The sequence below is a fragment of the Oryzias latipes genome, chromosome 2, assembly GCF_002234675.1.
Source record: "Oryzias latipes chromosome 2, ASM223467v1".
Classification (NCBI taxonomy): domain Eukaryota; kingdom Metazoa; phylum Chordata; class Actinopteri; order Beloniformes; family Adrianichthyidae; genus Oryzias; species Oryzias latipes.
The window spans coordinates 21,424,790-21,447,332 of NC_019860.2; the positions used below are offsets into that span (position 1 = coordinate 21,424,790).

The 22,543-nt window shown below is 42.0% G+C and overlaps 2 protein-coding genes across 5 annotated transcripts in view; one reads left to right on the top strand and one right to left on the bottom strand.

Annotated features, from left to right (window-relative positions):
- LOC101173532 (FUN14 domain-containing protein 1) overlaps window positions 1-22,543 on the bottom strand; it is a 78,841-nt gene that overhangs the window by 8,618 nt on the left and 47,680 nt on the right. For all 3 annotated transcript variants that reach the window (XM_020708964.2, XM_023965823.1, XM_023965817.1), the window contains exon 3: window positions 20,382-20,453. In XM_020708964.2, coding sequence (XP_020564623.1) covers window positions 20,382-20,412 — 31 coding nt within the window. In that variant the 5' untranslated portion in view covers window positions 20,413-20,453. The remainder of the gene's footprint in view (window positions 1-20,381; window positions 20,454-22,543) is intronic.
- LOC101161131 (histone demethylase UTY) overlaps window positions 1-22,543 on the top strand; it is a 36,292-nt gene that overhangs the window by 3,774 nt on the left and 9,975 nt on the right. Inside the window, exons 3-13 of one of the 2 annotated variants that reach the window (XM_023965773.1) lie at window positions 10,592-10,700; window positions 10,782-10,831; window positions 11,096-11,154; window positions 12,536-12,656; window positions 12,756-12,810; window positions 13,313-13,347; window positions 13,801-13,894; window positions 13,974-14,100; window positions 14,178-14,276; window positions 17,019-17,238; window positions 19,787-19,924. In XM_023965773.1, coding sequence (XP_023821541.1) covers window positions 10,592-10,700; window positions 10,782-10,831; window positions 11,096-11,154; window positions 12,536-12,656; window positions 12,756-12,810; window positions 13,313-13,347; window positions 13,801-13,894; window positions 13,974-14,100; window positions 14,178-14,276; window positions 17,019-17,238; window positions 19,787-19,924 — 1,107 coding nt within the window. The remainder of the gene's footprint in view (window positions 1-10,591; window positions 10,701-10,781; window positions 10,832-11,095; window positions 11,155-12,535; window positions 12,657-12,755; window positions 12,811-13,312; window positions 13,348-13,800; window positions 13,895-13,973; window positions 14,101-14,177; window positions 14,277-17,018; window positions 17,239-19,786; window positions 19,925-22,543) is intronic. The other variant, XM_023965775.1, reaches the window with a different exon arrangement.

Genomic DNA, 22,543 nt, shown 5'->3' on the forward strand with positions numbered 1-22,543 from the left:
CACACCCTGAATAGTCCATCAGAAACACAAATAGAGACAATGTAGGGACATCAGTGAGTTCATTGACCTGTGATAACCCAGCTGGGGTCTGATCCAGTGTCGACCTCTACACCACTGTGTTGTTTGTTGTTGTTTATCACTTTAAAGCACCATTGATGTAAAACGTTAAATTATAACCACTTTCAACTGGACTTTAATTACATTTTGACAAGTGAGTCAATTTGAATGGCGTTGAAATATAAACGGAATAGAATTGTGACCTACTGTCGTGAACCCAAATGGGTTCAGCTGTTTTGACGCGTTTCTGATTCTAATGTGAACAGAACTAAAACTAACCGACATGAACATAACAGTCCAAACGGTCTTTCCATGTGCTGTGTTTGTACACATCCATTTGTAATGCTTAGACTTTTTTGGTTGGTATTTCAGAAAATGATCTGGAAACAGGCAAAGCTAAATTTGGTCGCTGTGGACAGTTTTACTCACTAGATGGGTTATAAAGTCATAAACCTCTGAGTCCAATTTGTATTTTTCAAACCTATAAAGGGAAAACAATAACCTGTTTTTCCTTATTGTCAATAATGCTGTGGATTTGTCTATTGATGCAGAACCAAGTCGTCTCCGTTCATTAGTCAGGGAGGCGTCGTTTGGTTCGTCTAAACCTGCAGTTTCGCCTCGTTTCCATTCCAACATCTGTCTGCTTTTACGTCGCCATTTCCACTTTCAGCTTATTAGTTTGTGATAATCGTGTCTGGCACTTTACTCTGATTGTGTCTTTGCACTTTTGCTCCGTCCATTGACAGATAAGAGCGGATTTAGTTTGGTGGACAGAACTAGGTCACTGTATCACCAATAGTGACGTAGACGGAGGAAGGCCCAGAGTCAGATGCACATCGCTTTAACTTCGCTTGGGTAGAAGAACGTGAGTTCATCAGTTTGGGCCACGTTCCCTTTGAGGGGTAAAACGGCTTTTTCCTCCCAATTAAACTGAATAGTATAGAAATGACTTTTTGCATTAACTGGACTGACAAATGCATGAATTTGGTAACTTGAACATTTCTCTGCAGGATCTTTGCAGATCAGTTATTGAAAGCATAACATCTTTAGATAGGAAAAAAAAACTCACCATGTCACCATGATATGAAGCGTGGATTGGCTTGTGGTAGGTGCAGAAACATATGTACAGTTTTATCAGAGAATTGCTTTGGAGAACACTTACTGGGGTTTTGGCTTTTTATCAGCCTGTGCGGAAGCTGTGCTGGGATCAAACTGTCTCAACTTCTTGAAATAAATCTGAACTCTCTCTCAGAACTTTCTAAAACTTCAAATCAATGTTTGGTGTTATAGGTACGTTTTGTGAAGTCCTTGTGTTTTAGGTAACCCTGTTTCCAGCTGATCAGTTCAGGAGCTGCTGATTCTTCTAGTTTGAAATGAAACTGCAAATGTTTTAGCTTCCGAGTGGGAAGAAAAGATGTTTTTTTGTCCTTTTTCATCTCTTCTCTCCTTGATGGATTCTTCATTGCGGTTTGTCCATCCGGACTTTGCTCCTCTTTTCTTTTCTCTGTTCATTTTTACTTTGACCACTTTGCTCTTTTAGATGTTTTAAAGCCTGAAAGAAATTAAATTGCATGCATAACTTTTTTTTTTTTTGGATGCTTCCCACCAAAGGCTTTGTGTTTAAATGTTGCTGGAAGCCCGCTGGTCTGTTGTCTGTCATAAAAAATATAGACATGCTTTTGGAGGCATTTTTCACTGATTTTTAAGGTTAAAGATGAGTTGGTTTACCACCCATTAAGCACCATAGTTACATATTTGCATTCATAATCATTATTTGAAAAAGCTATTTGTTTAAAAGTTAACTTTTAAAGTAAATAAACCACAATTGACCTTTACAGGTTTAATTAAAACCTGAGTAGATATTTTGTTTGATATTTGTCTTTGTTCAAAATATTTTAATGACTTTTTTTCTCCTTTTTTTCAAATTGAATCAACTCATTTTCTATTTCTGTTTTTTATGTAAAAAACATTTTGACAATTCAGAAAACATTTTTCGATAGATACACCAAATTTTATACATACAACGTGTCGTTAATGAGACCAATTTAGGTATCAATTTTAAAAAAGCATCGTAAGTATAGCTTTTAATCTGTTGCATCATATAAGGTTTTTTTTTATGTACTGGGTTCTGTGTCCAGGTTGATTGTAGACTAATGTCAATGAATGTTTCTACGCGTCTTCTGAACAGAATGTGTTCAGTTTGACAAATCTATGTCAGTCTTCAAGTGAGAGCAGATCTTTGTTTTAGTAAAGCTAGACATTTTTTCATGAAGGTCTGAACTTTGAGAGTCTAAACAAGAGAGAAAAGTGAAAAACTTGTCATGTCTGTCTGAGATAAGTGTAGAAAGTGTGTCTTAAGCGGTTTTATAGCTTTAAAACATCTGTAATCCTACTTCACGGATTCACCTACCGCGGGTTATTTTTATAACAGTAATGGAGGGATACTGTTACATGTTTTTTGAACCATGAAGTGCAGAAAATGAATCAGAAAACATGAAATGACTACAATACCTAGAATCCATAGAGGGGCCCAGAGGTAGAGGATTGGTCTGAGAGGTTGATGGGAAGTTTTTCTCGTGAACTCTGTCGTTCTTTATGTCTTTAATCTGCAATAATCAGCTTTTGCAGAGTGAACAACACAACAGATTAGATCAGTCAAACTTCACTGAAAATAACTCAACATTGTTTAGTTGCAACACATAAAATGGTAAGTGGCGTATGCTTATATAGCGCTTTTCTACCTTCCTTGAAGGCCCAAAGCACTTCACAGTCACAAACCTATTCACACACTGGACACTTAACATATGGCCAGGCAAGGTGGGAATCGAACCTTCAATATTCCAATCACAGGTCGACCGCACTACCGCTGCACCATAATCGCTGCACCAACAATCTATCAGGTGGTGCAGCTTCGTAGTTTTCCCACTGACACATTTAAACAGACTTTAGAACGCCATGTACCACGGAAAATCAGTTCCAGGTCAGTAAATGCAACCAGAGTTCATTCAATTCAAGACAGACTGCTGTGTTTGAGCTAAATTTTTAAAAAGCTCTTTATGGTCCAAAAAATAGAATGTAATACACCAATTCTTATTTCTCGCCTCCATAACATTATTTTGGTGTCATAATTTAGGTTGCATTGCAAAGTCCATCCATTCCAACAACGTCTACACACTGGACAGATAATGTGTCCCTGGGTTTTGAACTGATGGTGACTGACGTGTCGCGCTCTGTGAGCCACAGCGGACACAGGCTGGCTTAGCAAAGGGGTTACGGAACTCATCAGTGTTTTCCAGACAAAGCAGCTTCTTTTGTGGGCTTTTCCATCATAATTCTTATGCATATAGATCTTGGCTTTCAAAGGTCTCGGCTTACATTTTGTTTACTCTGTTATTTCTTGAATGAATTAATTCTCTCATTCTCAGTGGTTGATGTTGTCGTCATGTCATCTGTTGGTGAAATCTTCCAGCTCTGAGCTTGCTTTAATTTTTTTTGATGAGCCTTAACAGTCAAAAGTGTTTGACTAATTCCATTTGAAGTTTTAAGATTTATCCTATTAAATAGGCGTGTAACAATTCATTTGATGATTCATATCAGATTTTGTGTTCTTTGATCCGATTCATCGTTGGTTCATTTTGAATGATCCGATTCACTGACCTAAGATGGAACTTCAACCATTGTGACTCGGAGGGAAATAGCTGGTACTGAACCATGCAGGTGAACTTTTCTTTTCCAGATTCCTCGAATTTATTACAAGATAATCAAGTGTAAATTAAGTTTGTGTACAAACAAGTAAACAAGAGTGAATGTCAAAACAATTCACAGTTTACCTGTAGTTCAGTCCACTGTTTGTCCACATATCCAATTAATACAAAGGGAACATTCTTAGAACATTCCATATGGTCACGTCTTTGTTAAATTCAAAGTGTTTCCACACATTGGACTGGAATGATGGACTGATCACTTTTTGCTGACATCACATGTGCATTGGGTGCTGTGATGGTCGTTTTTACGTTACAGTAGAAAACACATAACGTGATTTAATCTAAATGGTATTTTCCAAGATCTTTTATTGATTTATTTTATTTTGAAATGATTTTTTTAATGGTACAGGTCGATTGGATTCGATCAACAGCTGGCTGGATAAAACATCGATTAATCGATTATTTGTTTCACGCCCACTATTTGTAAAAAATTAGAGGGGAAAAAATGATTAAAACTAGGAATTTATTTTAATTGTAATTTTTTTCCTTTATTGAAATGTTAAATGTATCATCATTGACTCCATTTCTGTATCTCAGTGACTTTGTGTTGTTTTTATCACTGAGACTCAAGTCTGTATAAATAAATGGTCAATGTTTGGTCCCTCGTCAATCGGGGGAGTAAAAAATAACCTAATAGGTGAAATCTAGGAAGTAGTAATTACAGCTGTTTTAATGCTGTAAAATCATCACTACACACTTTCTACACTTTTCTGTTTTGTTAAACTCTGACATTGGAGCTCTAGTTAAAGTGTTGACATTCTTGTTTTTATCAACCATGACTCCTGCGTTTAACGGAATTCTTATCAATGCTGCTTTGTGCTGACATGCAACACTTTACTTCTGTAAAACAGGTTCAGAATTATGCTTATTAGGTAAGCGAGTCGATCAAAGAGCGTGTGTTATTTTGCCGTCACCTGCGACAGCTTCAGTGTTAACCCTTTATCACCGGAGCTTTAGTCCCGGTCTTCACATTCTGTCGACTATCGTAACTCCCGAACAGTTTATTAATGTAAATCCAGCGGATTCTGTTGCAGAGGAACAGGGGCTTTGCGCCGTTACACACCACTTCATGTCAGAAATGTGTTGTACATCAGTACAAAGCTGCTATTCTCCACGTCAGAATCAGCTGATTCGCGTGAAACGGACAAAGAGTTGCGGCAGTTCAAAGTGTTTTATTGTGTCACTGGTGATAGTCATGGGTTAAACATTCAGAGTTCCAAATCTTAGAAAAATTAATTCGGTATTATCGAATGAAACAAAAAATCGTATGTTTTTGTCAAACTGAACGCATTCAGGACACACAGCATGGAGGAAACTGATTGACAGCCAATCAGGAAGCAGATGTAATGCACTGTTAAAAAAAGACATACATAAATGCATGAAAAAAATTCAGCAAAACCACAAAGTTGTGAAAAATAAACTGCAATATAGTGAGGGGCCATCAGTCTCTAACATACATTGTAGCTTTATTTAGCTTAAGTGGCTTTTTTTTTAAAGCCACTTCCTATGCTAAAGCCGCCCTTTTCACCTTGTGGTGTCAGAATGAAAAAGCGAAGACAGTTTTGATCGTGAACTCTCTTTGACATGAACGTTCCCGACGTTTATAGTTGAAACCTGTCGGGGCTTCCTGCCCTGGTTGCTTTGCTGCTGTCTAAGCGCTGACGCTCCAACACTCCGGCTCTGCATGCGTCTCATCTAGTTTGCATGTCGCCTTTTTATTCACACGCCGAGCGTCCTGGAATAATTACTGTACTCCGGGTCTCTGATGTCTAACTTTCCTGTTGTTTTCACAGAGTTCAGCTGAGATTGTCGTTTCAGAAATGTGCCGTTTCCTTCTACCTCACTGACACACTGATTCTGTTTTTCCTGAAAAGGAATTCACATTGAAATATTTGACCTGCAGTGACCATTATCAGTAACCAGATCAACAGAGCGCACGGTACATTTAGAATATTGACATGGTCTCAGCAGATAGTCTGTATCTCATGTACGTGGAATGATCACTGCTTTCAAAGGATGTAGGCTGACTGCAGAAAAGCAACTGTGGACAACTAAAGCTAAAGAGCCTCTAACAGTTAAATATGAGCACAAGTCTGCAAGTTTAGCAAAAAAGAAAAGGGAACCTCCTCGATCATTTGTCTGTAGCAGATGTCAAATGAAACCCATAGTAAATTTCCACAAATGCAGGTAGGGTTGTTTCAATTAAAAGAATCACATTATTTTATAGAAAAGTGTTGATACTAACTTTAAACACATCTGTAGAAAAATGAAAGAAGAAAATGTTGCTAGATCAATTATAGTCACATGACCCATACAGCGTCATTGGGTTGTCCGGGCCGTGGACGATCATAGATATGAGTATGTCTTTTCGTTCACTAAAGCTCAACCTTTTTGAAGCCACGGACCCCCGGTATGACGTCCGACAAAGTTTTCATGGGCCGGTCTTTAAGATGTAGGGGACAATTATTGTATCAACGCTACGATGAAGGAGGAACAGAGAAGTGACGAGACAAATTCTGAGCTTTTATTTTGACACGCATTGTCCATTGCACAGGTGTCATCATCCTCTCCCCTTCCCACACTCATGGTGGAAAAGTATTGTCTATTAAATGTAGCTTTTTTTTTTGGGAGTGGAAGGCTCCTCTTCTGTCTCCTGGCTGGGCATTTTCCCCTTGACAAAGAAACTTTCCAAAGACGTTTGTTTTTTTATTCATTTTGCTTGCTCCTGGGTTTTATTTTAGCGGTGACCAATCGCGCCTGAGTGACATAGACAGACGTAACAGAGAATCAGGCAATTTTTCAAAATAAACAATCTTTCTGAATCCGAAATAAAAAAAAAAAAACGGACTTAATGTAAGTTATTTATTCTTTCTATGCGGCCCGGTGCCAAATGACCCACGAACCGGTATCGGTCTGCAGTCCGGGGGTTGAGGACCCCCGCCCTTGAGGCTTGTGTGGCTGCCATAAACTAGGCCATGAAAATGGAATTTACCTTTGTTGTGCGTGTGGTAAGTGTATCGTGAAATATTTAAAGTCCTAAATATTTAAATCTACATTCTCACAGGCCACGGCAACTTGCGTTCAAGCAACCACTTCTAATTAAAAGTCAATGTAAGCGGCCACAAATGTGCATTTTAGTCATTAAGAGTCTTGCATTCATGCGTCACTACGCAGAATTCTAAGTCCGTCTTCGGGCTCTACGTACAAACCAGATGTTCACTAAATGCACGATCAAAGTTCAACCTTTGACTGCTTGAATGGCAAACAGCAGAACTTTTGACCAATCCAAGATTTGGTAGTGAGATATGATTAGCCTCCTTTAAACATGGATGTGGAACCATCACAGACATGATAATGAAGGAGAAATTCATAAATATGTTTTTTTTTCCACCCCAGCTGGATTTATATGTCACCAGGTTTTTCATATATGGTAAAAGAGCAGTGAAAGAAAAAGCCTGGAGCTAGATTCACCAAAATTGACATCACTTTGACATTTAACACGAGTCCTCTTCCAACTGTGGGTGGTGGTCATGTGCTAGTAACCAGTAGAAAAACAGAAGAAGCCCCTCCCTGCTGCTCACTGCTTGTTTGGTGTGAACACCGTACGCCACATGTGTCAAACTCAAGGCTCGGGGGTCAAATGTGGCCCGCGAGAGCATACAATTTTTTACTTTCTTAAAATAAAATAAAAAATTGGTGTGTATTTATTCATATCTAGGGGTAATCGGACTTGAAATATAGGATTGGACTACAATACATTGGGACTTAAACACTGTCCATATAACCTAACCTGACAGACTCAAATTTAAAAGGATTTATGCTAAAGTAACAAGCAAACGTGTTTTCTATGCAACTGTCACTTTAAAAAGTTATAATAAATTAATAATGGTTTTTTTAACATCAAGGAGTAGTTACATTTATTTTCTATTACATTTAGTTACATTTATAAGTTATATCTGGCCCTTTCAGGACAGCCACTATGCTGATGTGGCCCTCGGTGAAAATGAGTTTGACACCCCTGCCGTATGCCAAAAGCTCGTTCAGGAAACCGTGTATAGCATGTTCTTGAATACACAACACATGCACTGGTGTGAATGTAGCATCAGGATAATGGAAGTTACACGTACTTACATGTACGGTGCTCTTTACGCAGCACTCCAGTCGTTGTTATGGTGTGTGTACTGTCCTCCTCACTGACCGTGTGCAAATGCAACACGCACAGGGGTGTGCATGTGATACATGAGTGCCCGTAGGACACTCTAGATGTTTGCACACATGTAGGCCTGCACAATATACCGCAAATGTATTGTAATCGCAATATCAAGCCGTGCAATATGCATATCGCAAAAGACAGCGAAAATTGCAATAAATGGTTACCCTAAATGTGCTTCAACAATCTTATGGCAACTTGAAGCATTTAAAGAAATCAAATAAATCCATTTATGCATTTGACCAATCGGATGGACCCCTTCACATTGTTGACCAATCAGATGTTCGCCTCCTATGTCAACAAGGGGTCATTTGGAGTAGGGGTGTGTCAAAATATCGATATGGTGATATATCGCGATATTTAGTCCCATGATTGATTCTCGATGCGTCTTCATCAAGTATCGACCTTTTATTTACATTTGGAGACCCTGTAAAACGTTATATTAATCATCCTTTGGTAAGACGATTCTCCAGAGGGTAGATAGGGGGCGCTCGTTGCAAGATTGGCTGTCGCAGGCGGACGAAGAAGAATACACATTCAAACAAAGATGGCGGAGGGGAAAAATACAGAGAGCAGCAAGGGAAAAGACGCGCCGGCAGCATCGAAGCTGCATCACCCGGAGTTGTGTGAGAAAACCGTGGCTGTTGCTGGCCTGAAGCCGACACAGCCTGGTGTGGATACCTTTTTCCTTTCCACCACCGTCTTTTGAGAGAGCAGAGGCAACAACAAGCGGGAGAAGGAGGGATTTCGGTTTTTAATGAATGCAGTAGAGCCACGCTTTGACAATCCCTCTCTGAAATACTGAAGAAATGATCCCTGCACTGTACGCCCAGACCAGAGCTATGGTTGAGATGGAACAACAGAAAGTGGCATCCCTGTCCTTAGACCCCCCTTTTCCTCAAAGCAGCGGTAGACGAGCGGCGTCTTGACGCTAAAAAGCTTGTGGTTGTCAAGAAAAACATGAACAAATAAACATCACATGCAGCTTTTCCCCAAACATTTTGTTCACAAAGACGTTTACTTTTAGATGCACTTTAAGTTCATGGATTTTATCCCTGGTCATTTATTTTGAAAGCAGTTAATGTCTTAAATAACTTAAAGTAAAGATCCCTGCTACTTAATTTTTTTTCTGGGAGAATTTTACTTTTGTTTACACCACATTTGCACTAAAAGGTGTCATTTATTTTGAATAAAGACACTGTAATCTATTCACAGAATTAATATCCGATTTACAGCTATTTTTTTAAATAATGCAAAGCTATGGCTTTGTTTTTTCAAAAGTTATTACCAATGTGCCTTTCAGCTACTTGACTTATTCATTTTTTATCCTGTTTACAACCATTTTTTTACTAAATAAAAGGCACTGCTGTTCATGTTTACTATTGTCTAAACCGAATTTTACAGATATTTCCAAATGAAAATTGTCGTTGTTTGTCAAAGACAGAGTATTACTGATTTCAACAATTTTACAAAAGAGTCTCTTATTCATTACACCAAATAGGACACAAGTTGTTTATTATCATTGTTTAAAAACTAAAAAATAAATGGAGAAATATTTTCCAGAAGCAGTTTTTCAAGTTTTTCTTTCTTAGTTTGATATATTGTGAGTTGTTAGAGACGATATATATCGATTATCACATTATCTCCATATTGTGATAGTATCGTTATCGCGAGCAATGTATCGTGTATCGTATCGTGTCATGAGGTACCCAGTGATTCCCAGCCCTAATTTGGAGTATAATTTTTAAACTGTTGCAATGAAATGGGAATGATGTTTATGGTTGTTTTGCTCTTTGTTTGCACACCACAAATTATATCGTTATTGCAGTATTAATCACCAATATTGCGAGTTTTCCTCATATCGTGCAGCCCTACACCCATGCTAAAACAATCTCATGGCAGCTTGAAGTATTTAACGAATCACATAGGGCCCTTCATACATTGACCAATCAGATGGAGACCTTTGGGGTTCGATGCCCCCACCAGGTCATTCGGAGTATAATGGAAGTTATGTCCACTTTTATTTGAACAAAACTGTTGTAGTGACATAGAAATGATGATATATTATTGATCATTAATACCACACATTGCTGGTTTCCCCATATCGTCCTAAATGGTACGTTCCGTTTTCACAACATTCGTTGACCTGGCTATACGACTTTCAAACGAGGGCGTCCACCCAATTGGTCAAATGTTTAAAGGGATTTATTAGATTCGTTAAATACTTCAAGCTACCATAAGATTTTTTAGCATATTTAAGTAATCCATTTATTGCAATTTTCGTCATCTTTTGCGATATGCATATTGCACAGCTTGATATCGCGATAACGATAAATGTGCGATATATTCTGCAGGCCTATTTGTTTTACCTGATTTTTGTAAATAATAAACAACACGACAAACGTGTGGGAGATGGAGGCACATTCACAATCCCACACAAATCCAGGCCTGAGGTTTTCCCTTCTGAAGAATTTGGCCCAAACTTGAGAGGTGACATATTCTGTTAGTGTGGTTGTTGTTCTCTAACCAAAGCGATTTGTTGCGGCTGTGGTCTCTGCAGGCCGTTCGCTGCTACGATTCGCTCATCCTTAAAGCCGAGGGCAAAGTGGAACCAGAACTCTTCTGCCAGCTCGGCCACTTCAACCTCCTCCTGGAGGATTATTCTAAAGGTGCGTTGGTTTTTTTTGACTGAAACGCTTGAGATGAAATGTTCAAAAGCACGTTCTGATGCTCCAACATTTGATTTGCAGCATTATCAGCATACCAGAGGTACTACAGTTTACAGTCGGACTACTGGAAGGTAAGACACACTCGGTTGAACTGTCAACCCTCAAGAACAGACAGGAAGTCTCGATGGTCTCAGTTGGGTTAGATGTTGGTGTACGGAGAGGTTTCAGGTTTCGTGTCAGACTCATCTGGAGCACCTTAGTGGTTAGAGCACTAGGTTCTGCTTTTTCTTGTTGCTTCAGGAGCTTTGTGTGTATTTAGGTGTAGTTTGACACCTGAAACCTGGATGCTCCATACTTTCAAACGCACCTTTTGATGATTTTACTTTGTCTTTCAGAATGCTGCCTTTCTGTATGGCCTTGGAATGGTCTACTTCCACTATAATGCCTTTCAGTGGTGAGTCTTAACGTACTGTGAGCCTCGCTGCCTTAAGCATAAACATGACGTTTTTTTTCTCGTCCTTGTGGAGCCGGCTCGGCTCCTTCTGAAGATAAGAGGGGCTTCTGCCCAGCGTCTCATGAACCAACACGGATGTTCCATTTGTCCAAAACAAACACATTTATGTTGCTGTAGCTGTAAGAGTCTCTGAGCCGACGGAAAAAATCTCCGCTGATGAATCCTATCGGGATAAAAAAAAACTTAGACGGACTCTGCAGGTGTTTTTACTTGAATTCACTACAGGAGTGATCAACGGGACTATTCGCTTCACTTCCTGTGGGTTTGTATTACTTAGCGCTCCTGCTGTTTCCATAGCAACACCACAATCGTAGACAACAGATGAATTGGCGAGTTTGCATGTCTTTACAGATGTTAAATTACCTGTATCTGTATTAGTTAACCATGTTGTCCTTCAAGATTAAAGCGTTTTAAATGCTTTATTTTAAAGACAAATGAAAAAAATCTGAATATAAATGGTGAAAACAGGGTTATAAGAAAGATTCATGTGAACCAAATTACCAAAACAAAAGCGGTTTCCTACAGGAGCGTCACAACAATGACATTCTTTTATGACATTATAATTATTTTATCTTGTCAATAAAGATCGGTTTGAATGGAAAATTAGTTTTTTAACCAACTTTTGTTCATCTAGATGCAGAAACTGGTTTCCTTAAAGACCCACTCCAATGAAAATGGTGTTTCCAACCTCTTTTTGCAGCATTTTTCCTCATGATGAAGGACAAATATAAAGAAAAATCTGCTCAAAATTGCATTTCTGGCTATTTCTCTATTTAAACTGTTGTGAATCAGGAGCAGAGGAAAAATGTATTTGTGACGTAGAACACGCGCTGAGCCAGCTTCCTGCTCTGCTCCATTCTGATGCATCCACTGTCAGTTTTCCTCGTCTGAACTGGAATCTGGATCTAGCTCCGATATTTATCACCGTTTTTGTTGCACCAGTAATGTTAGGTTGGGGGTGTGTGGGTCTGTAAGCTAGTGGGAGAGAGTGTAAACAGAGAGCTCTCAGCAACAGAAAGGGGAAGAGGGACGGGGCTGCTATGCCTACAACTCAGAGGTGAATTTCTGATGAACTCCTGCTGCTCTGCAGAAACTATGTCCTAGAAAAAGACACTTTTTTACTAAAATCAGCATAATTATAAGACCTCTGGCATCAAAAGATGATCGGAGTGGGTTTTTCAGGTTCTAAAATTAACCATGGTAGGCTGATTTCTAACTGATGCCGAAACATCTCCTCCTCTGCTGGACCTTAGCATTCAGTTCAATACGGAGCGGCGTCCGACCGTCAGATAAAACGCTTTGTCCTCATTTCCCCGCACAGGGCGATTAAAGCATTCCAGGAGGTGCTGTACATTGACCCGGGGTTCTCCCGGGCTAAGGAGATCCACCTGCGCCTGGGTCTCATGTTCAAAGTCAACACAGACTACGAGTCAAGCCTAAAGGCAGGTTTCAGCGCAGCTTCGGTGGTTGTAGACGTGAAGTAACGTCCAGTTTGGTGTTTTTATTTGTTTTCTTCACTCACCTCTGTTTTGCTCTCTCAGCATTTTCAGCTGGCTTTGATTGACTCCAACCCCTGCACTTTGTCCAAAGCTGAAAGTGAGTGCAGTTTGTCCTATTCTCTCATCTCCTCACTGCACACAGCCTTAAACCCCCCCCCCCCATGGGAAGCCTCTGTAGGAATCACTTCAAAAGCTGTTGTGTCCCCCCCCCCCTCCGCCTCAGTACCTGTTTTCTTGGCGACAGAGATAAATCCACTTTTGCCCAGCGTTTTCTCTGTTGCTGTTTGCCCCCCCCCCCTCATTCCTGCTCTCACTCACACAGCCATAGATATCAAGGGCACACCCCCCCCTCCATTCCTCCCTCCCTCCCTCTCTCTCCATCTGCTGAGAGTCACTCAGGCAGCTGAGATCAGACACTGCAGAGCTTCAGACAAAGGAAGGTGCCTCCAGGAGCACATCCACCTATCTGCTCCCATGCTCCTCCTCACAGACAGACGACCTTGACCAGATCCCCGGGAGGAGGGAGGACTCACAGATAGGGCGCCGTCCTCTCCGATGTCTTGAATAACCGTCATCTGTTTTATTCTTCTCCTTCACAGTTCAATTCCACATCGCTCATTTGTATGAGATTCAGGTGAGTGATTCTCCGTTTCTCTGGTTCTACCTTGTTGGGTTTGTTTTCAAGGGTAAAAAGGCGGGAGTCTCCGTTGGGATTCACTGAAACCTGCGAGCTCCAGGGGTTAAAAAAAAGGGGGGGGGCAGGAGAGCATGAGCATGCCGGGGATAGCCCTGTTTTTTAATAAGGTGCTGATGCGAGGTGGGATCAGAGCGCTGGAGTGGGCGCCGCGCGGGAGGGGGCGTGAGATTAGCCGATCGACGGGGGTTGCCACGGAAACAGCAAAGTCTGACTTCCCCTGCTTTGTATGCTGGTGGTCTCTCTCTCTCTCTCTCTCTATCTCTGTGGCTCTCACTGGAGAGGTGGCGGTTGTTCTCGGCAGCCGCCCGACTCCTCCACCAGCGCTCCAAGCTCCTCCTCTGAGTTCAGAACCTCTTCTCTTTCTTTGTTGTTCTTCCAAACTGATTCCAGAAGAGATACCGCGCTTCCAAGGAGGCTTATGAGAGCCTTCTGCAGACAGAGGATCTTCCTCCACAGGTGAAAGCCGCTACCCTGCAACAGCTAGGTGAGTTCACTGCTGAAACCCGAGAAGTTTGGGTTCTTTAAAGAATAAGACGCTGTGCTGACGGGTCTCACTGTCCCAGGCTGGATGCATCACACGGTGGAACAGCTCGGGGACAAAGCCAGCAGGGACAGCTATGCCATCCAGTGTCTGCAGAAATCTCTGGAAGCTGATCCAAACTCGGGACAGTCCTGGTACTTCCTTGGCAGGTGCGTTGGATACGAATCCTTCTGTTTTTCGGGGGGAGTTCTGTGCTTCTCTCCAACAGGGTTGTGTTCTTCTGCAGGTGCTACTCGAGTATTGGGAAGGTCCAGGATGCCTTCATTTCCTATCGGCAATCCATAGACAAATCAGAGGCCAGTGCGGACACTTGGTGCTCTATAGGGTAAGATTCTCGTGTTCTTAGTGGTATTTCATATCCTACAGTAAAGTCAATCACTTAAATGTATCAGTGGAGTGTGATTAGGGTGTTAACCATCTCTCTGATTGTTCTGAGCTCATGTCTGGCTCTGGAGGATCACAGGCTGATTCTGCAAGGACACAAGAGTCTGTCTCTGTTTTTGCCCATTTTCTTTAATAATTTATCAGTTTACTTTAATACTTTTCTGCTCATTGATTCTTAGCTGTGGTTCTTGCACAGGTGAGAAGTTAAAGTTCTTGTGGCATTTTTCTGATGGTGGAGGACATATATTTAAAAAAAATTAAGCTCAAAATTGCATTTCTGAGGATTTCTCTGTTGAAATCGTTGAATGAAAGCAGACGGGAAAATGCTGTTTGAAAAGCTGTAAGTCTGTTGCGTAGAAGTATTCCTCCATGTTTGAACTGGTCAACAGATGTGTTGAAGAAAACCCTCATCTGTGTCAGTGGTCTCTGGGAACCTTCACACTTTACCAGAAAAAACTCTTGTCTGCTTCCTTTACTCTTCCTCTGTCCTAATCACATTCGTACAACAGAAGCCGCCACATTTTTTAGCCACGAGGTCCTCAGTTTGCCTCAATATTGTTTGAAAGGATTCTGGTCGGAAATGTGCCTGTTGTTGGTTTCCTCCTTGTTTGTCTGCCGAGGCAAGTTCATAGTAAAATTCTTCAACTACTTAATTCTTCTTCATTGTTGTCCATATTAGTCTTGGCCAGTGCTACTAGAAAGGTAGATACTTGTTCTCTGGTGCGTTTCCCTGATATACAAGTTCTTACTCGTCTCCTACTGAGATAACCTGCACTAGAGGTTTTGTTGACTTATGTGTAACAGTGATATGGAAAGGATGTATTTGTTATTTTGCTTTTTGTTCTTGTATTGCAAGTTATCACCATCATAGGAATATTGATATCGCACATTGTCCTCACATTGTGGAGCTCTGCCGTTGTAGTTAATTCCTCAGTATTGATACTTTATAAGGTCATTTGTTCGTGATGGACACCCGGAAGGATCCCAGTCCAGTCAATAGAGAATCTGTTGATGGTGAACCATTTTCAACTGTTCGTGTTTTTGTCGGACTGGAGAGTCTGTTGTGAATGACAAGGTCTCTGCAGATTCCTACAGTTTCCCCAATAATTGTAAAGTAAACAACAAATGAGCTTCCTATATAATGACAGGTCTGGACCAGTTGTCTCCGACCTTTTTCAGGCCATGGACCAGTTTAATGACAGACAATATTTCTGACTCTTTTCGTTTTTGCTTGTGGTTTCCTTTAAGGGAAATGTTAATCTTCATCTTCTGTAGAACATCTGCAGCCAGTTTGAAATTCTTTATGGACTATAGTTCATGTATTTAATCAATGATTGATTTCTCCTTAATTTATACCCTTAACTGTCAAACTGGGAGCGAGAAAAACCACAAGCTAATTTCAGCTTTACTCTACTTTTAAGGTTTTGAACACGAGCACAACAGAATTAAACGATCATCTTAACTACTGTTTTTTTTCCCTAAATGTAATACTAAATGGGAATCTACCGCGCTTGAAACTATATTAGCAGCCATATGTTGAGTAGAACTCCAGGTTTTATCCGTTAGATGTTTCTTCACGGACTCTTTTCGGTTTTGCTTTTTGGTTAAAGGCCCGTACACACCGGGACGAATATTTGCCAGGCGTTATTCGCCAGCGTTTTTCGCCACGTTTTTTGTGTTCACACCCAGGCGATTTTCGCTGACGATGAGCCGAGCGAACATGCAATTTCCTTCCCTGACATTAGATGGCGCTTAATGTAAACAGAAATACTCCTGTACACAAGGTGGCGCTGCGCAACTTTACGCTTCTTAAAGTCGCTTTTTACTCAGAAAAAGAGAGCAAGTATTTACGCGCTTGTCAGAATCATACAAAGAAAACATGAATATTTCAAGCACCAGTATCTCCAACTGGTGCTTGGTTCGGGGATATTTTAGAATGTCCGTCATTATTTCTTCGCGGCAGTGTAGACGCTACTTGGCGTCTATCTTCTTCGCTGGTATGTGTGCTCAGCAAGGCAGTTTTGTGTTTGAGCGCCCCCAAGTTGTGTTTTACTGTAACTTCAGAAGCTCCAGACACGTGTGCAAAAGCGCCATTCTCATTGGTCGAATAGATTTCGGGAAAAAAAAACGAGCCCGAGGCGTTTTTTTTTTTTGACGCTTTGACACGTGGCGTTTTTTTGGGTCGGTGTGCACACTCACATTGGTGCCCTTTGTTTAGTCACGCGGCGTTAAACGTCGGCGAAAATCGCCGGCGAAATTCGTCCCGGTGTGAACGGGCCTTTACTTTGCTTGCCGTAGAGTTTTAGTTCAGTGGTTGTAGGAGCTGCTTTAAGATGGCAGCAGATGAATTTAAGACGTATGACTGAGACTGAGACTGAGACGAGAATATGGACATGTGCCGTTGAGAATAGAAACCGGTAGTTTTATAAATAAAAATATTTTCTAAATCAGATAGTAAATGACACAACTTGGACACTTGGACCAGTTGCTCCTGCGGCTTTGGGGACCCTTGGTGCCCCAATCGGGTGTCTTCAGTCAGTCTGAGCCTTGAATCGCCAGTAGTGAGTAAGACAGGAATCTTAGAAAACAAAGAGGGTGGTGGGTTTCAGAACCACGGTTGGGTAGTCGTCCTGATTCCGACTCCTGTTCCGTTTGTCCTCATGTGTCTCCTCTTCCTCCTCAGAGTTTTGTACCAGCAGCAGAACCAGCCCATGGACGCTCTGCAAGCCTACATCTGCGCTGTGCAACTGGACCACAGCCACGCCGCCGCCTGGATGGATCTGGGCACGCTATACGAGTCCTGCAACCAGCCGCACGACGCCATCAAGTGCTACATCAACGCCACCCGCAGCAAGGGCTGCACCAACATCGCTGCGCTCACCCACCGCATCAAATGTCTCCAGGTGGGTGGAGAGAGGAATTTAAGGAGATGGATACTGCTTCAGAGGGATGGCATCCTGAGTAAATTTAAACCACGAATCAAATTAAGACATTCCCGGGCTTTATGTTGACGCAAATTCCTGAAAGATCTGTTCAATCAGCCAACAAATTCTTACAGTCCAAGAGGAGGCAAATGATGGGCTCCCTCAGCATCAGCAGCTTCTTCCCTTTCTGAATTCCTCCCAAACCTGAACTTCTTTTCCTCTTCCAAGCTGTCAAAGTTGAAACTTTCCTGAGGTGTCTTCTCAAGTGTAACATGTTCCCCCTGTTCCTTAACAACCCCCAATCCCACTAAGTCCTCAGAGAGATCCACAGGGTTTTTGTGTCTGACAGTTCCACAGTGGAGGACCTGGATTAGGATCAGTCCTCGTCAGACGTGGCACACAAGGTCCTGCTCTATGTTGCTACCATACTTCCTCAAATACAAACTGTTTCAGTGAAGGAGCAGCTTTTTTTTTTTAATCAGAACCCGTGGTTGTTGGTGTCAGACGAGCCTCCTCAAGTCTTTGAACCGTTGCTCTGTGGGCTCTTTTTTAAACTATGGTGGCATCTGCAGGAGGTGAAGGTCCACTCAGAGGTGGAGTTTCCCAAAGGTTGATGTAGAAACACGTGTGTAGGACCCTCATTCTTTTGTTTGTTTGACGTTCAATTAAGGCGGCGTTCTTATGTTGAAGTCTAGCATTCAGAAAGTTCTCAGAGTGAGGGTTTTGAACCCATCATTTATACAACACCAAGAGTTTTGGCTGTAAACTAACGGTCTGACAGCTTAATGTTCTGCTGATTTGAAATCAACCGTAGCTGCAGATCGAGAAAGCCGGTGTTGGTGAAGCCTCCTCTTCATGCAGGTGATGTTGTCTTGAGGTTGAGTCACGGCAACTGGACAGAAAAATGTTCTGGGATTTCCCTGTGGTTGCCTCCAGATTCTGGTCAAACCAAACCATTTTTCCCGCCTCTCCGCGTGGTCTGTAGACTGAATCTGGGCCTGGCTCCATGGTTGAGATGGCTGGCGCTTGAAGCAGAAGTGTGGTTAAAACGCAGACAGTTTGTTTGGTTGAGCATTTATGCGTCTGCTGCTGGAGCTAAAGTGGTTGTGTGTTTTTTGTTGGATCAGACTCTTGTTCTACATTGTTCCTTCACAATGTCGGCATTAACCGTTCATGGTCTCGCTGTTTTGGGGTTTTTATGTGCAAATTTGCACGTTTTTTTGATTGGTTTATTTGTTTTATAGCACATTGTGTTCTACGTCCTGATTGGCTGTTGACTTTGTTAATCAATCTGCGCCGTCTCCTGTACAGAGTGCGTTAAGTTTGCCACATTTACACCAATCTTTGACTGAGATTTTCATTTTATAAAGCTTGACTTTATCTTGCGATAGTCGGTTTAGAACAGCAGCTGTGGAACTTCAGAAAAGGCCGTAAAACCTTTGAGGTCGTAGCTTCTTCCCAAAGCTACTTGGTTCACACCGCCCTCAGCAACAGACGTTCAAGCGACCACTTCCAATAAAAAATGTCATTGTTTGTAAATGTGAATTTGAGCTTCTGGGTTGAAAACTCGTTTCTATGACCGTTTTTCAGCCTCTGTATCGGAAAAGAGCTTTGAAAGAAAAATCAGGATTCGTGGCTGAATCCGGACTCTTCCCCTACCCCCACGGCTTCTCCCTACCCCTATGTTTAGCCATCCAAACAGTTATAGAAAACTGAAGTTGTCGCACAAGTAAAGAAATCATTTCTCCTCCTCCCACATGTGTGACGTGGATGCCCTTACTGGATCCACTCCTCCATAAAAAAGCATTTCGGACACCACCACTGCTTCAAATGCCCCAACAACTGGAGGGGTAGGGGAAGAATTCGGATTCTCTTCCAACTGTAGATGGCAGTCGTGCCCAAGTCAGCAGGATAAAAAAACGAAAAAGAAGCCCCTCCCTGCTTGTCCAGTGTGAACATCGTATACTGACTGCTCTAGTAGTGTGTTCCTAAACACACGTCCTATTTGAGGAAATATGGTATCTCCGAAGAGGAAATGAGCTACAACATACAGAAGCAATAAAATCTGAACAAATTTGCCCTTTAGCTTCCGCCGATGTTACAGCTGGGGTTTTAACAACCCCCCTCTCCTCTGAAATCCTTGGTTCTGTTGCCCATCTAAATGATTTTTCCATGTGCATGAAGGACCGTCACCTTCCACCCTACATTGGCATAAACTCATGGCATTAAGACAAGCCCAGCTGCTTGTTTTAATGGATCTCGTACTGTGTTGGGGTCACCCTTGCTAAATGTCATTCGAGTGCCTCCTTGTGTGCTTCATACATGATGCAGGGTTGTTCTGTGGAGCCTGCAGCCACTCTCAGCAGAGCTTCTCTTGTGTTTGATAACCTCTTACCTATATTTACCATTGCTGATCATTTCCTTGTTTTTTGAGGTCATCAGTATTTTCTTTCAAACAGCCTTGCCTTTTATTTTATTTATTTTTTGTTGTTTTTCCCCCCCCCCACATCGTTTTCCATTCCCCTAGGCTCAGTTGAGTAACCCCCAGCTCAGTAGCCTACAGGGTAAAAGTAAAATGCTCCCTCTTATTGAGGAGGCATGGAGTCTACCAATCCCAGCTGAGCTAACCTCCAGGCAGGGAGGCCTGAGCAGTGCACCACAGCAGGTGAGACACCAGATAGAGCAACTCACACCCCCCACCCAACCCCACCCTCCTCCCCACCCTGCTTTCCTGTTGTCCGAGCACAACCTGTCAACACGCACACTGCTTCCCACCCCCACGGGTAACACTTGAGCTCGTTCCCACCCTCCTCTTTGGGTCATTTCACTCCGGGGTTCCTGATCCAGAGGAACCTGAGCCGTTTATTGGGCTTTATCAATGCAGCTGCTATGCCAGGTCGCATTTATGGCATCAGTTGAAATGAGGAAGGATTCGGCCAGGTGTTACCCAGCACCCTGCACTCCCCCCACCTTTCCTCCATAGCAACCACCCGGCTTCACCCGCCACACTCAGCTCAAGCCGATCAAACCGCAGCCCGCCTTAAGCTCACACCTAACCGGGCTACGCCCCCCCTCTTGGTCGCTTAAAGAGCAACTCTCAGGTTTTCTGGATGCTTTCTTACCTGAATGTTTCACCTGGATTGTCTGCTTCATCCGGTTTAGAAGAGGATCTCAACAAACAAAATCTGGTCCCCCTAAAAAATGAAAGTCTGAGTTAGTCTGCGGTAAAAATAAAACTGATGGATTATGAAAGAAACCAAAGAGAGGACATTAAGTAAGTACCATGGATGAACAGTCATGGTTAAATATAGTTAGTAATAGGAATTGACTGTATTTGAGTACTGGACTGAGTGACTTGGTGTTCCAAACAGGAAGTACCTGCTGGCTCCAAGAAGCTAAAATCCCATAGACTTTTATTGTGAAATAAACAGCTATTATTCAGCCATTCTAATGATCAGAGTAACCATTCTTGATCTGTTACCTGTTTTTTATCATCCTCATTTGTTTTCACTTTATTCCAGTATTTTAAGTTAGTCAAGTTATAAACTGACCAAACAGAAGCCTGAATACAAGTAGGTGGAGCCTGCTGGCCTCCACGTCTGACGTTCAAAAAGTATAAGGCCGTGTCCGAATTCCTTCACTACTCACTACATAGTGCACTATATAGTGCGCTACATAGTGAACTATATAGTGCGCTCGCCATTTTGTAGGGCTGTCTGAATCTACAATTCCTAAATCCCTAATGCCCTAAAAAATTCCCAGAAGTCTCTGCGGAAAACCAGTGTGTATTGATGCTCACTAAATTGACAAGTATAGACCACAATGCATGGCGTTAGATTTTTTGCGAATTTTGCGAATTTTTTTTTTATTTAAGTGTTTTTTTTTAAATAAACCATCCACGTTTTCATCTTCAGAACACAGTAGATTTATAAATGATTGTCGCAAAACAGTGATATTAATGATGCCATATTTGCCGTTTAAAAAAAAAGTAGTGAGCACGGGGTCCCAATTGCTCTAGATATTCCCGCACTATAGATTCTTTAGTAGTTAGGGATTTCTGTGGGAATTGGGACATAGCCTTTGATTTTAATGTTCCAGTGGTAGGGGTGTGGCCTTCCGACAAGCTCACTCATGATTGGTGAGGGGCTTGGCATAGAAACGATGACTCAGACCAATAACTGATCAATGGTGGCGTCACAAAAATAATAAAGGTGACTGAATTGACCTCCATTGTTGAAGCCAGAAGTAGCCAGTGTCTATTGGTGGCGTCATGCTCACTCGGTCCAGTCAGCGGCTCAAACACACCATCCAACTTCAACATTAGCTATGTGCATACAGTCAGTGGTACCGTGTTTTTTTCGGACTGCAAGTCATGCCGGACTAGGTCGCAAAAAAAATGCATAATGAAAAACAAAAAAATTATATAAGTCACACTTTTGGGAGAAATGTATTAAACAAAACGCAAGACAGAGAACGGCCATTTCATCTTGAATGGCAGATGACAAAAACGGAATAGATAACAATACATTATTGTTTGGCACCCCCCGCCAAACGACGCACAAACAAAAAAAAACTTAAACTCTAAAAATGACAATTAAATGTTGTATGTTTGTTTCCCAGCTTCTCATTGGTCAGTGTAATCCACCCTCAAACGTTCAGTGTGAACCAAAAACTCCCAAACTCTTTGACACATTTGGACAAATGAGGAAGGAAACAGTGATGTGGGCGTGGCTGTAGCTCAGTGGATTGAGGGAAACCGAACCCCAAATTGCCCCCCAATGTAAAAGACTTGCAAGTTACTTAGCATCTAATCTGAATGATAAAGAAAGTGTCATCTTTGTACGCTACAAATGTAGAAATAAACAGCTTTTCCATCAACGGAGATGAACTCATGGCTTCAGCTGAAAACCATGACGAGAGCTGCTCTTTAAGGCGTCAACCCCACGTCTCATTCCTGTCCTTCAGAGGCTTAAACGTCTCTGAAGTGGCTGCGTGTCAAACTTGTTGGCCTGTGTGGTCGGTAAGGCCGTGCCGCTGTGAAGCCCCTCCCCCTTTCCTTCGTCCGTCCTCCTCCCACTTCAGTAGCTGACCCTAGAGTCCTCGCAGCCGCTCACAGACCCCCCCCCCCCCCAGCAGCCTCCATCGTCTACATCTAGTCACGCCCATCACGCAGTAGATCTGCTCTCTGTGTTGTCGTAGCGTTGCAGCCGTTACCAAATGTCCGTGCAGATTTGTCTGTGGGCCAGATGTGACTTTGACCTAAAGAAATGCTGCTTGGGTAAAG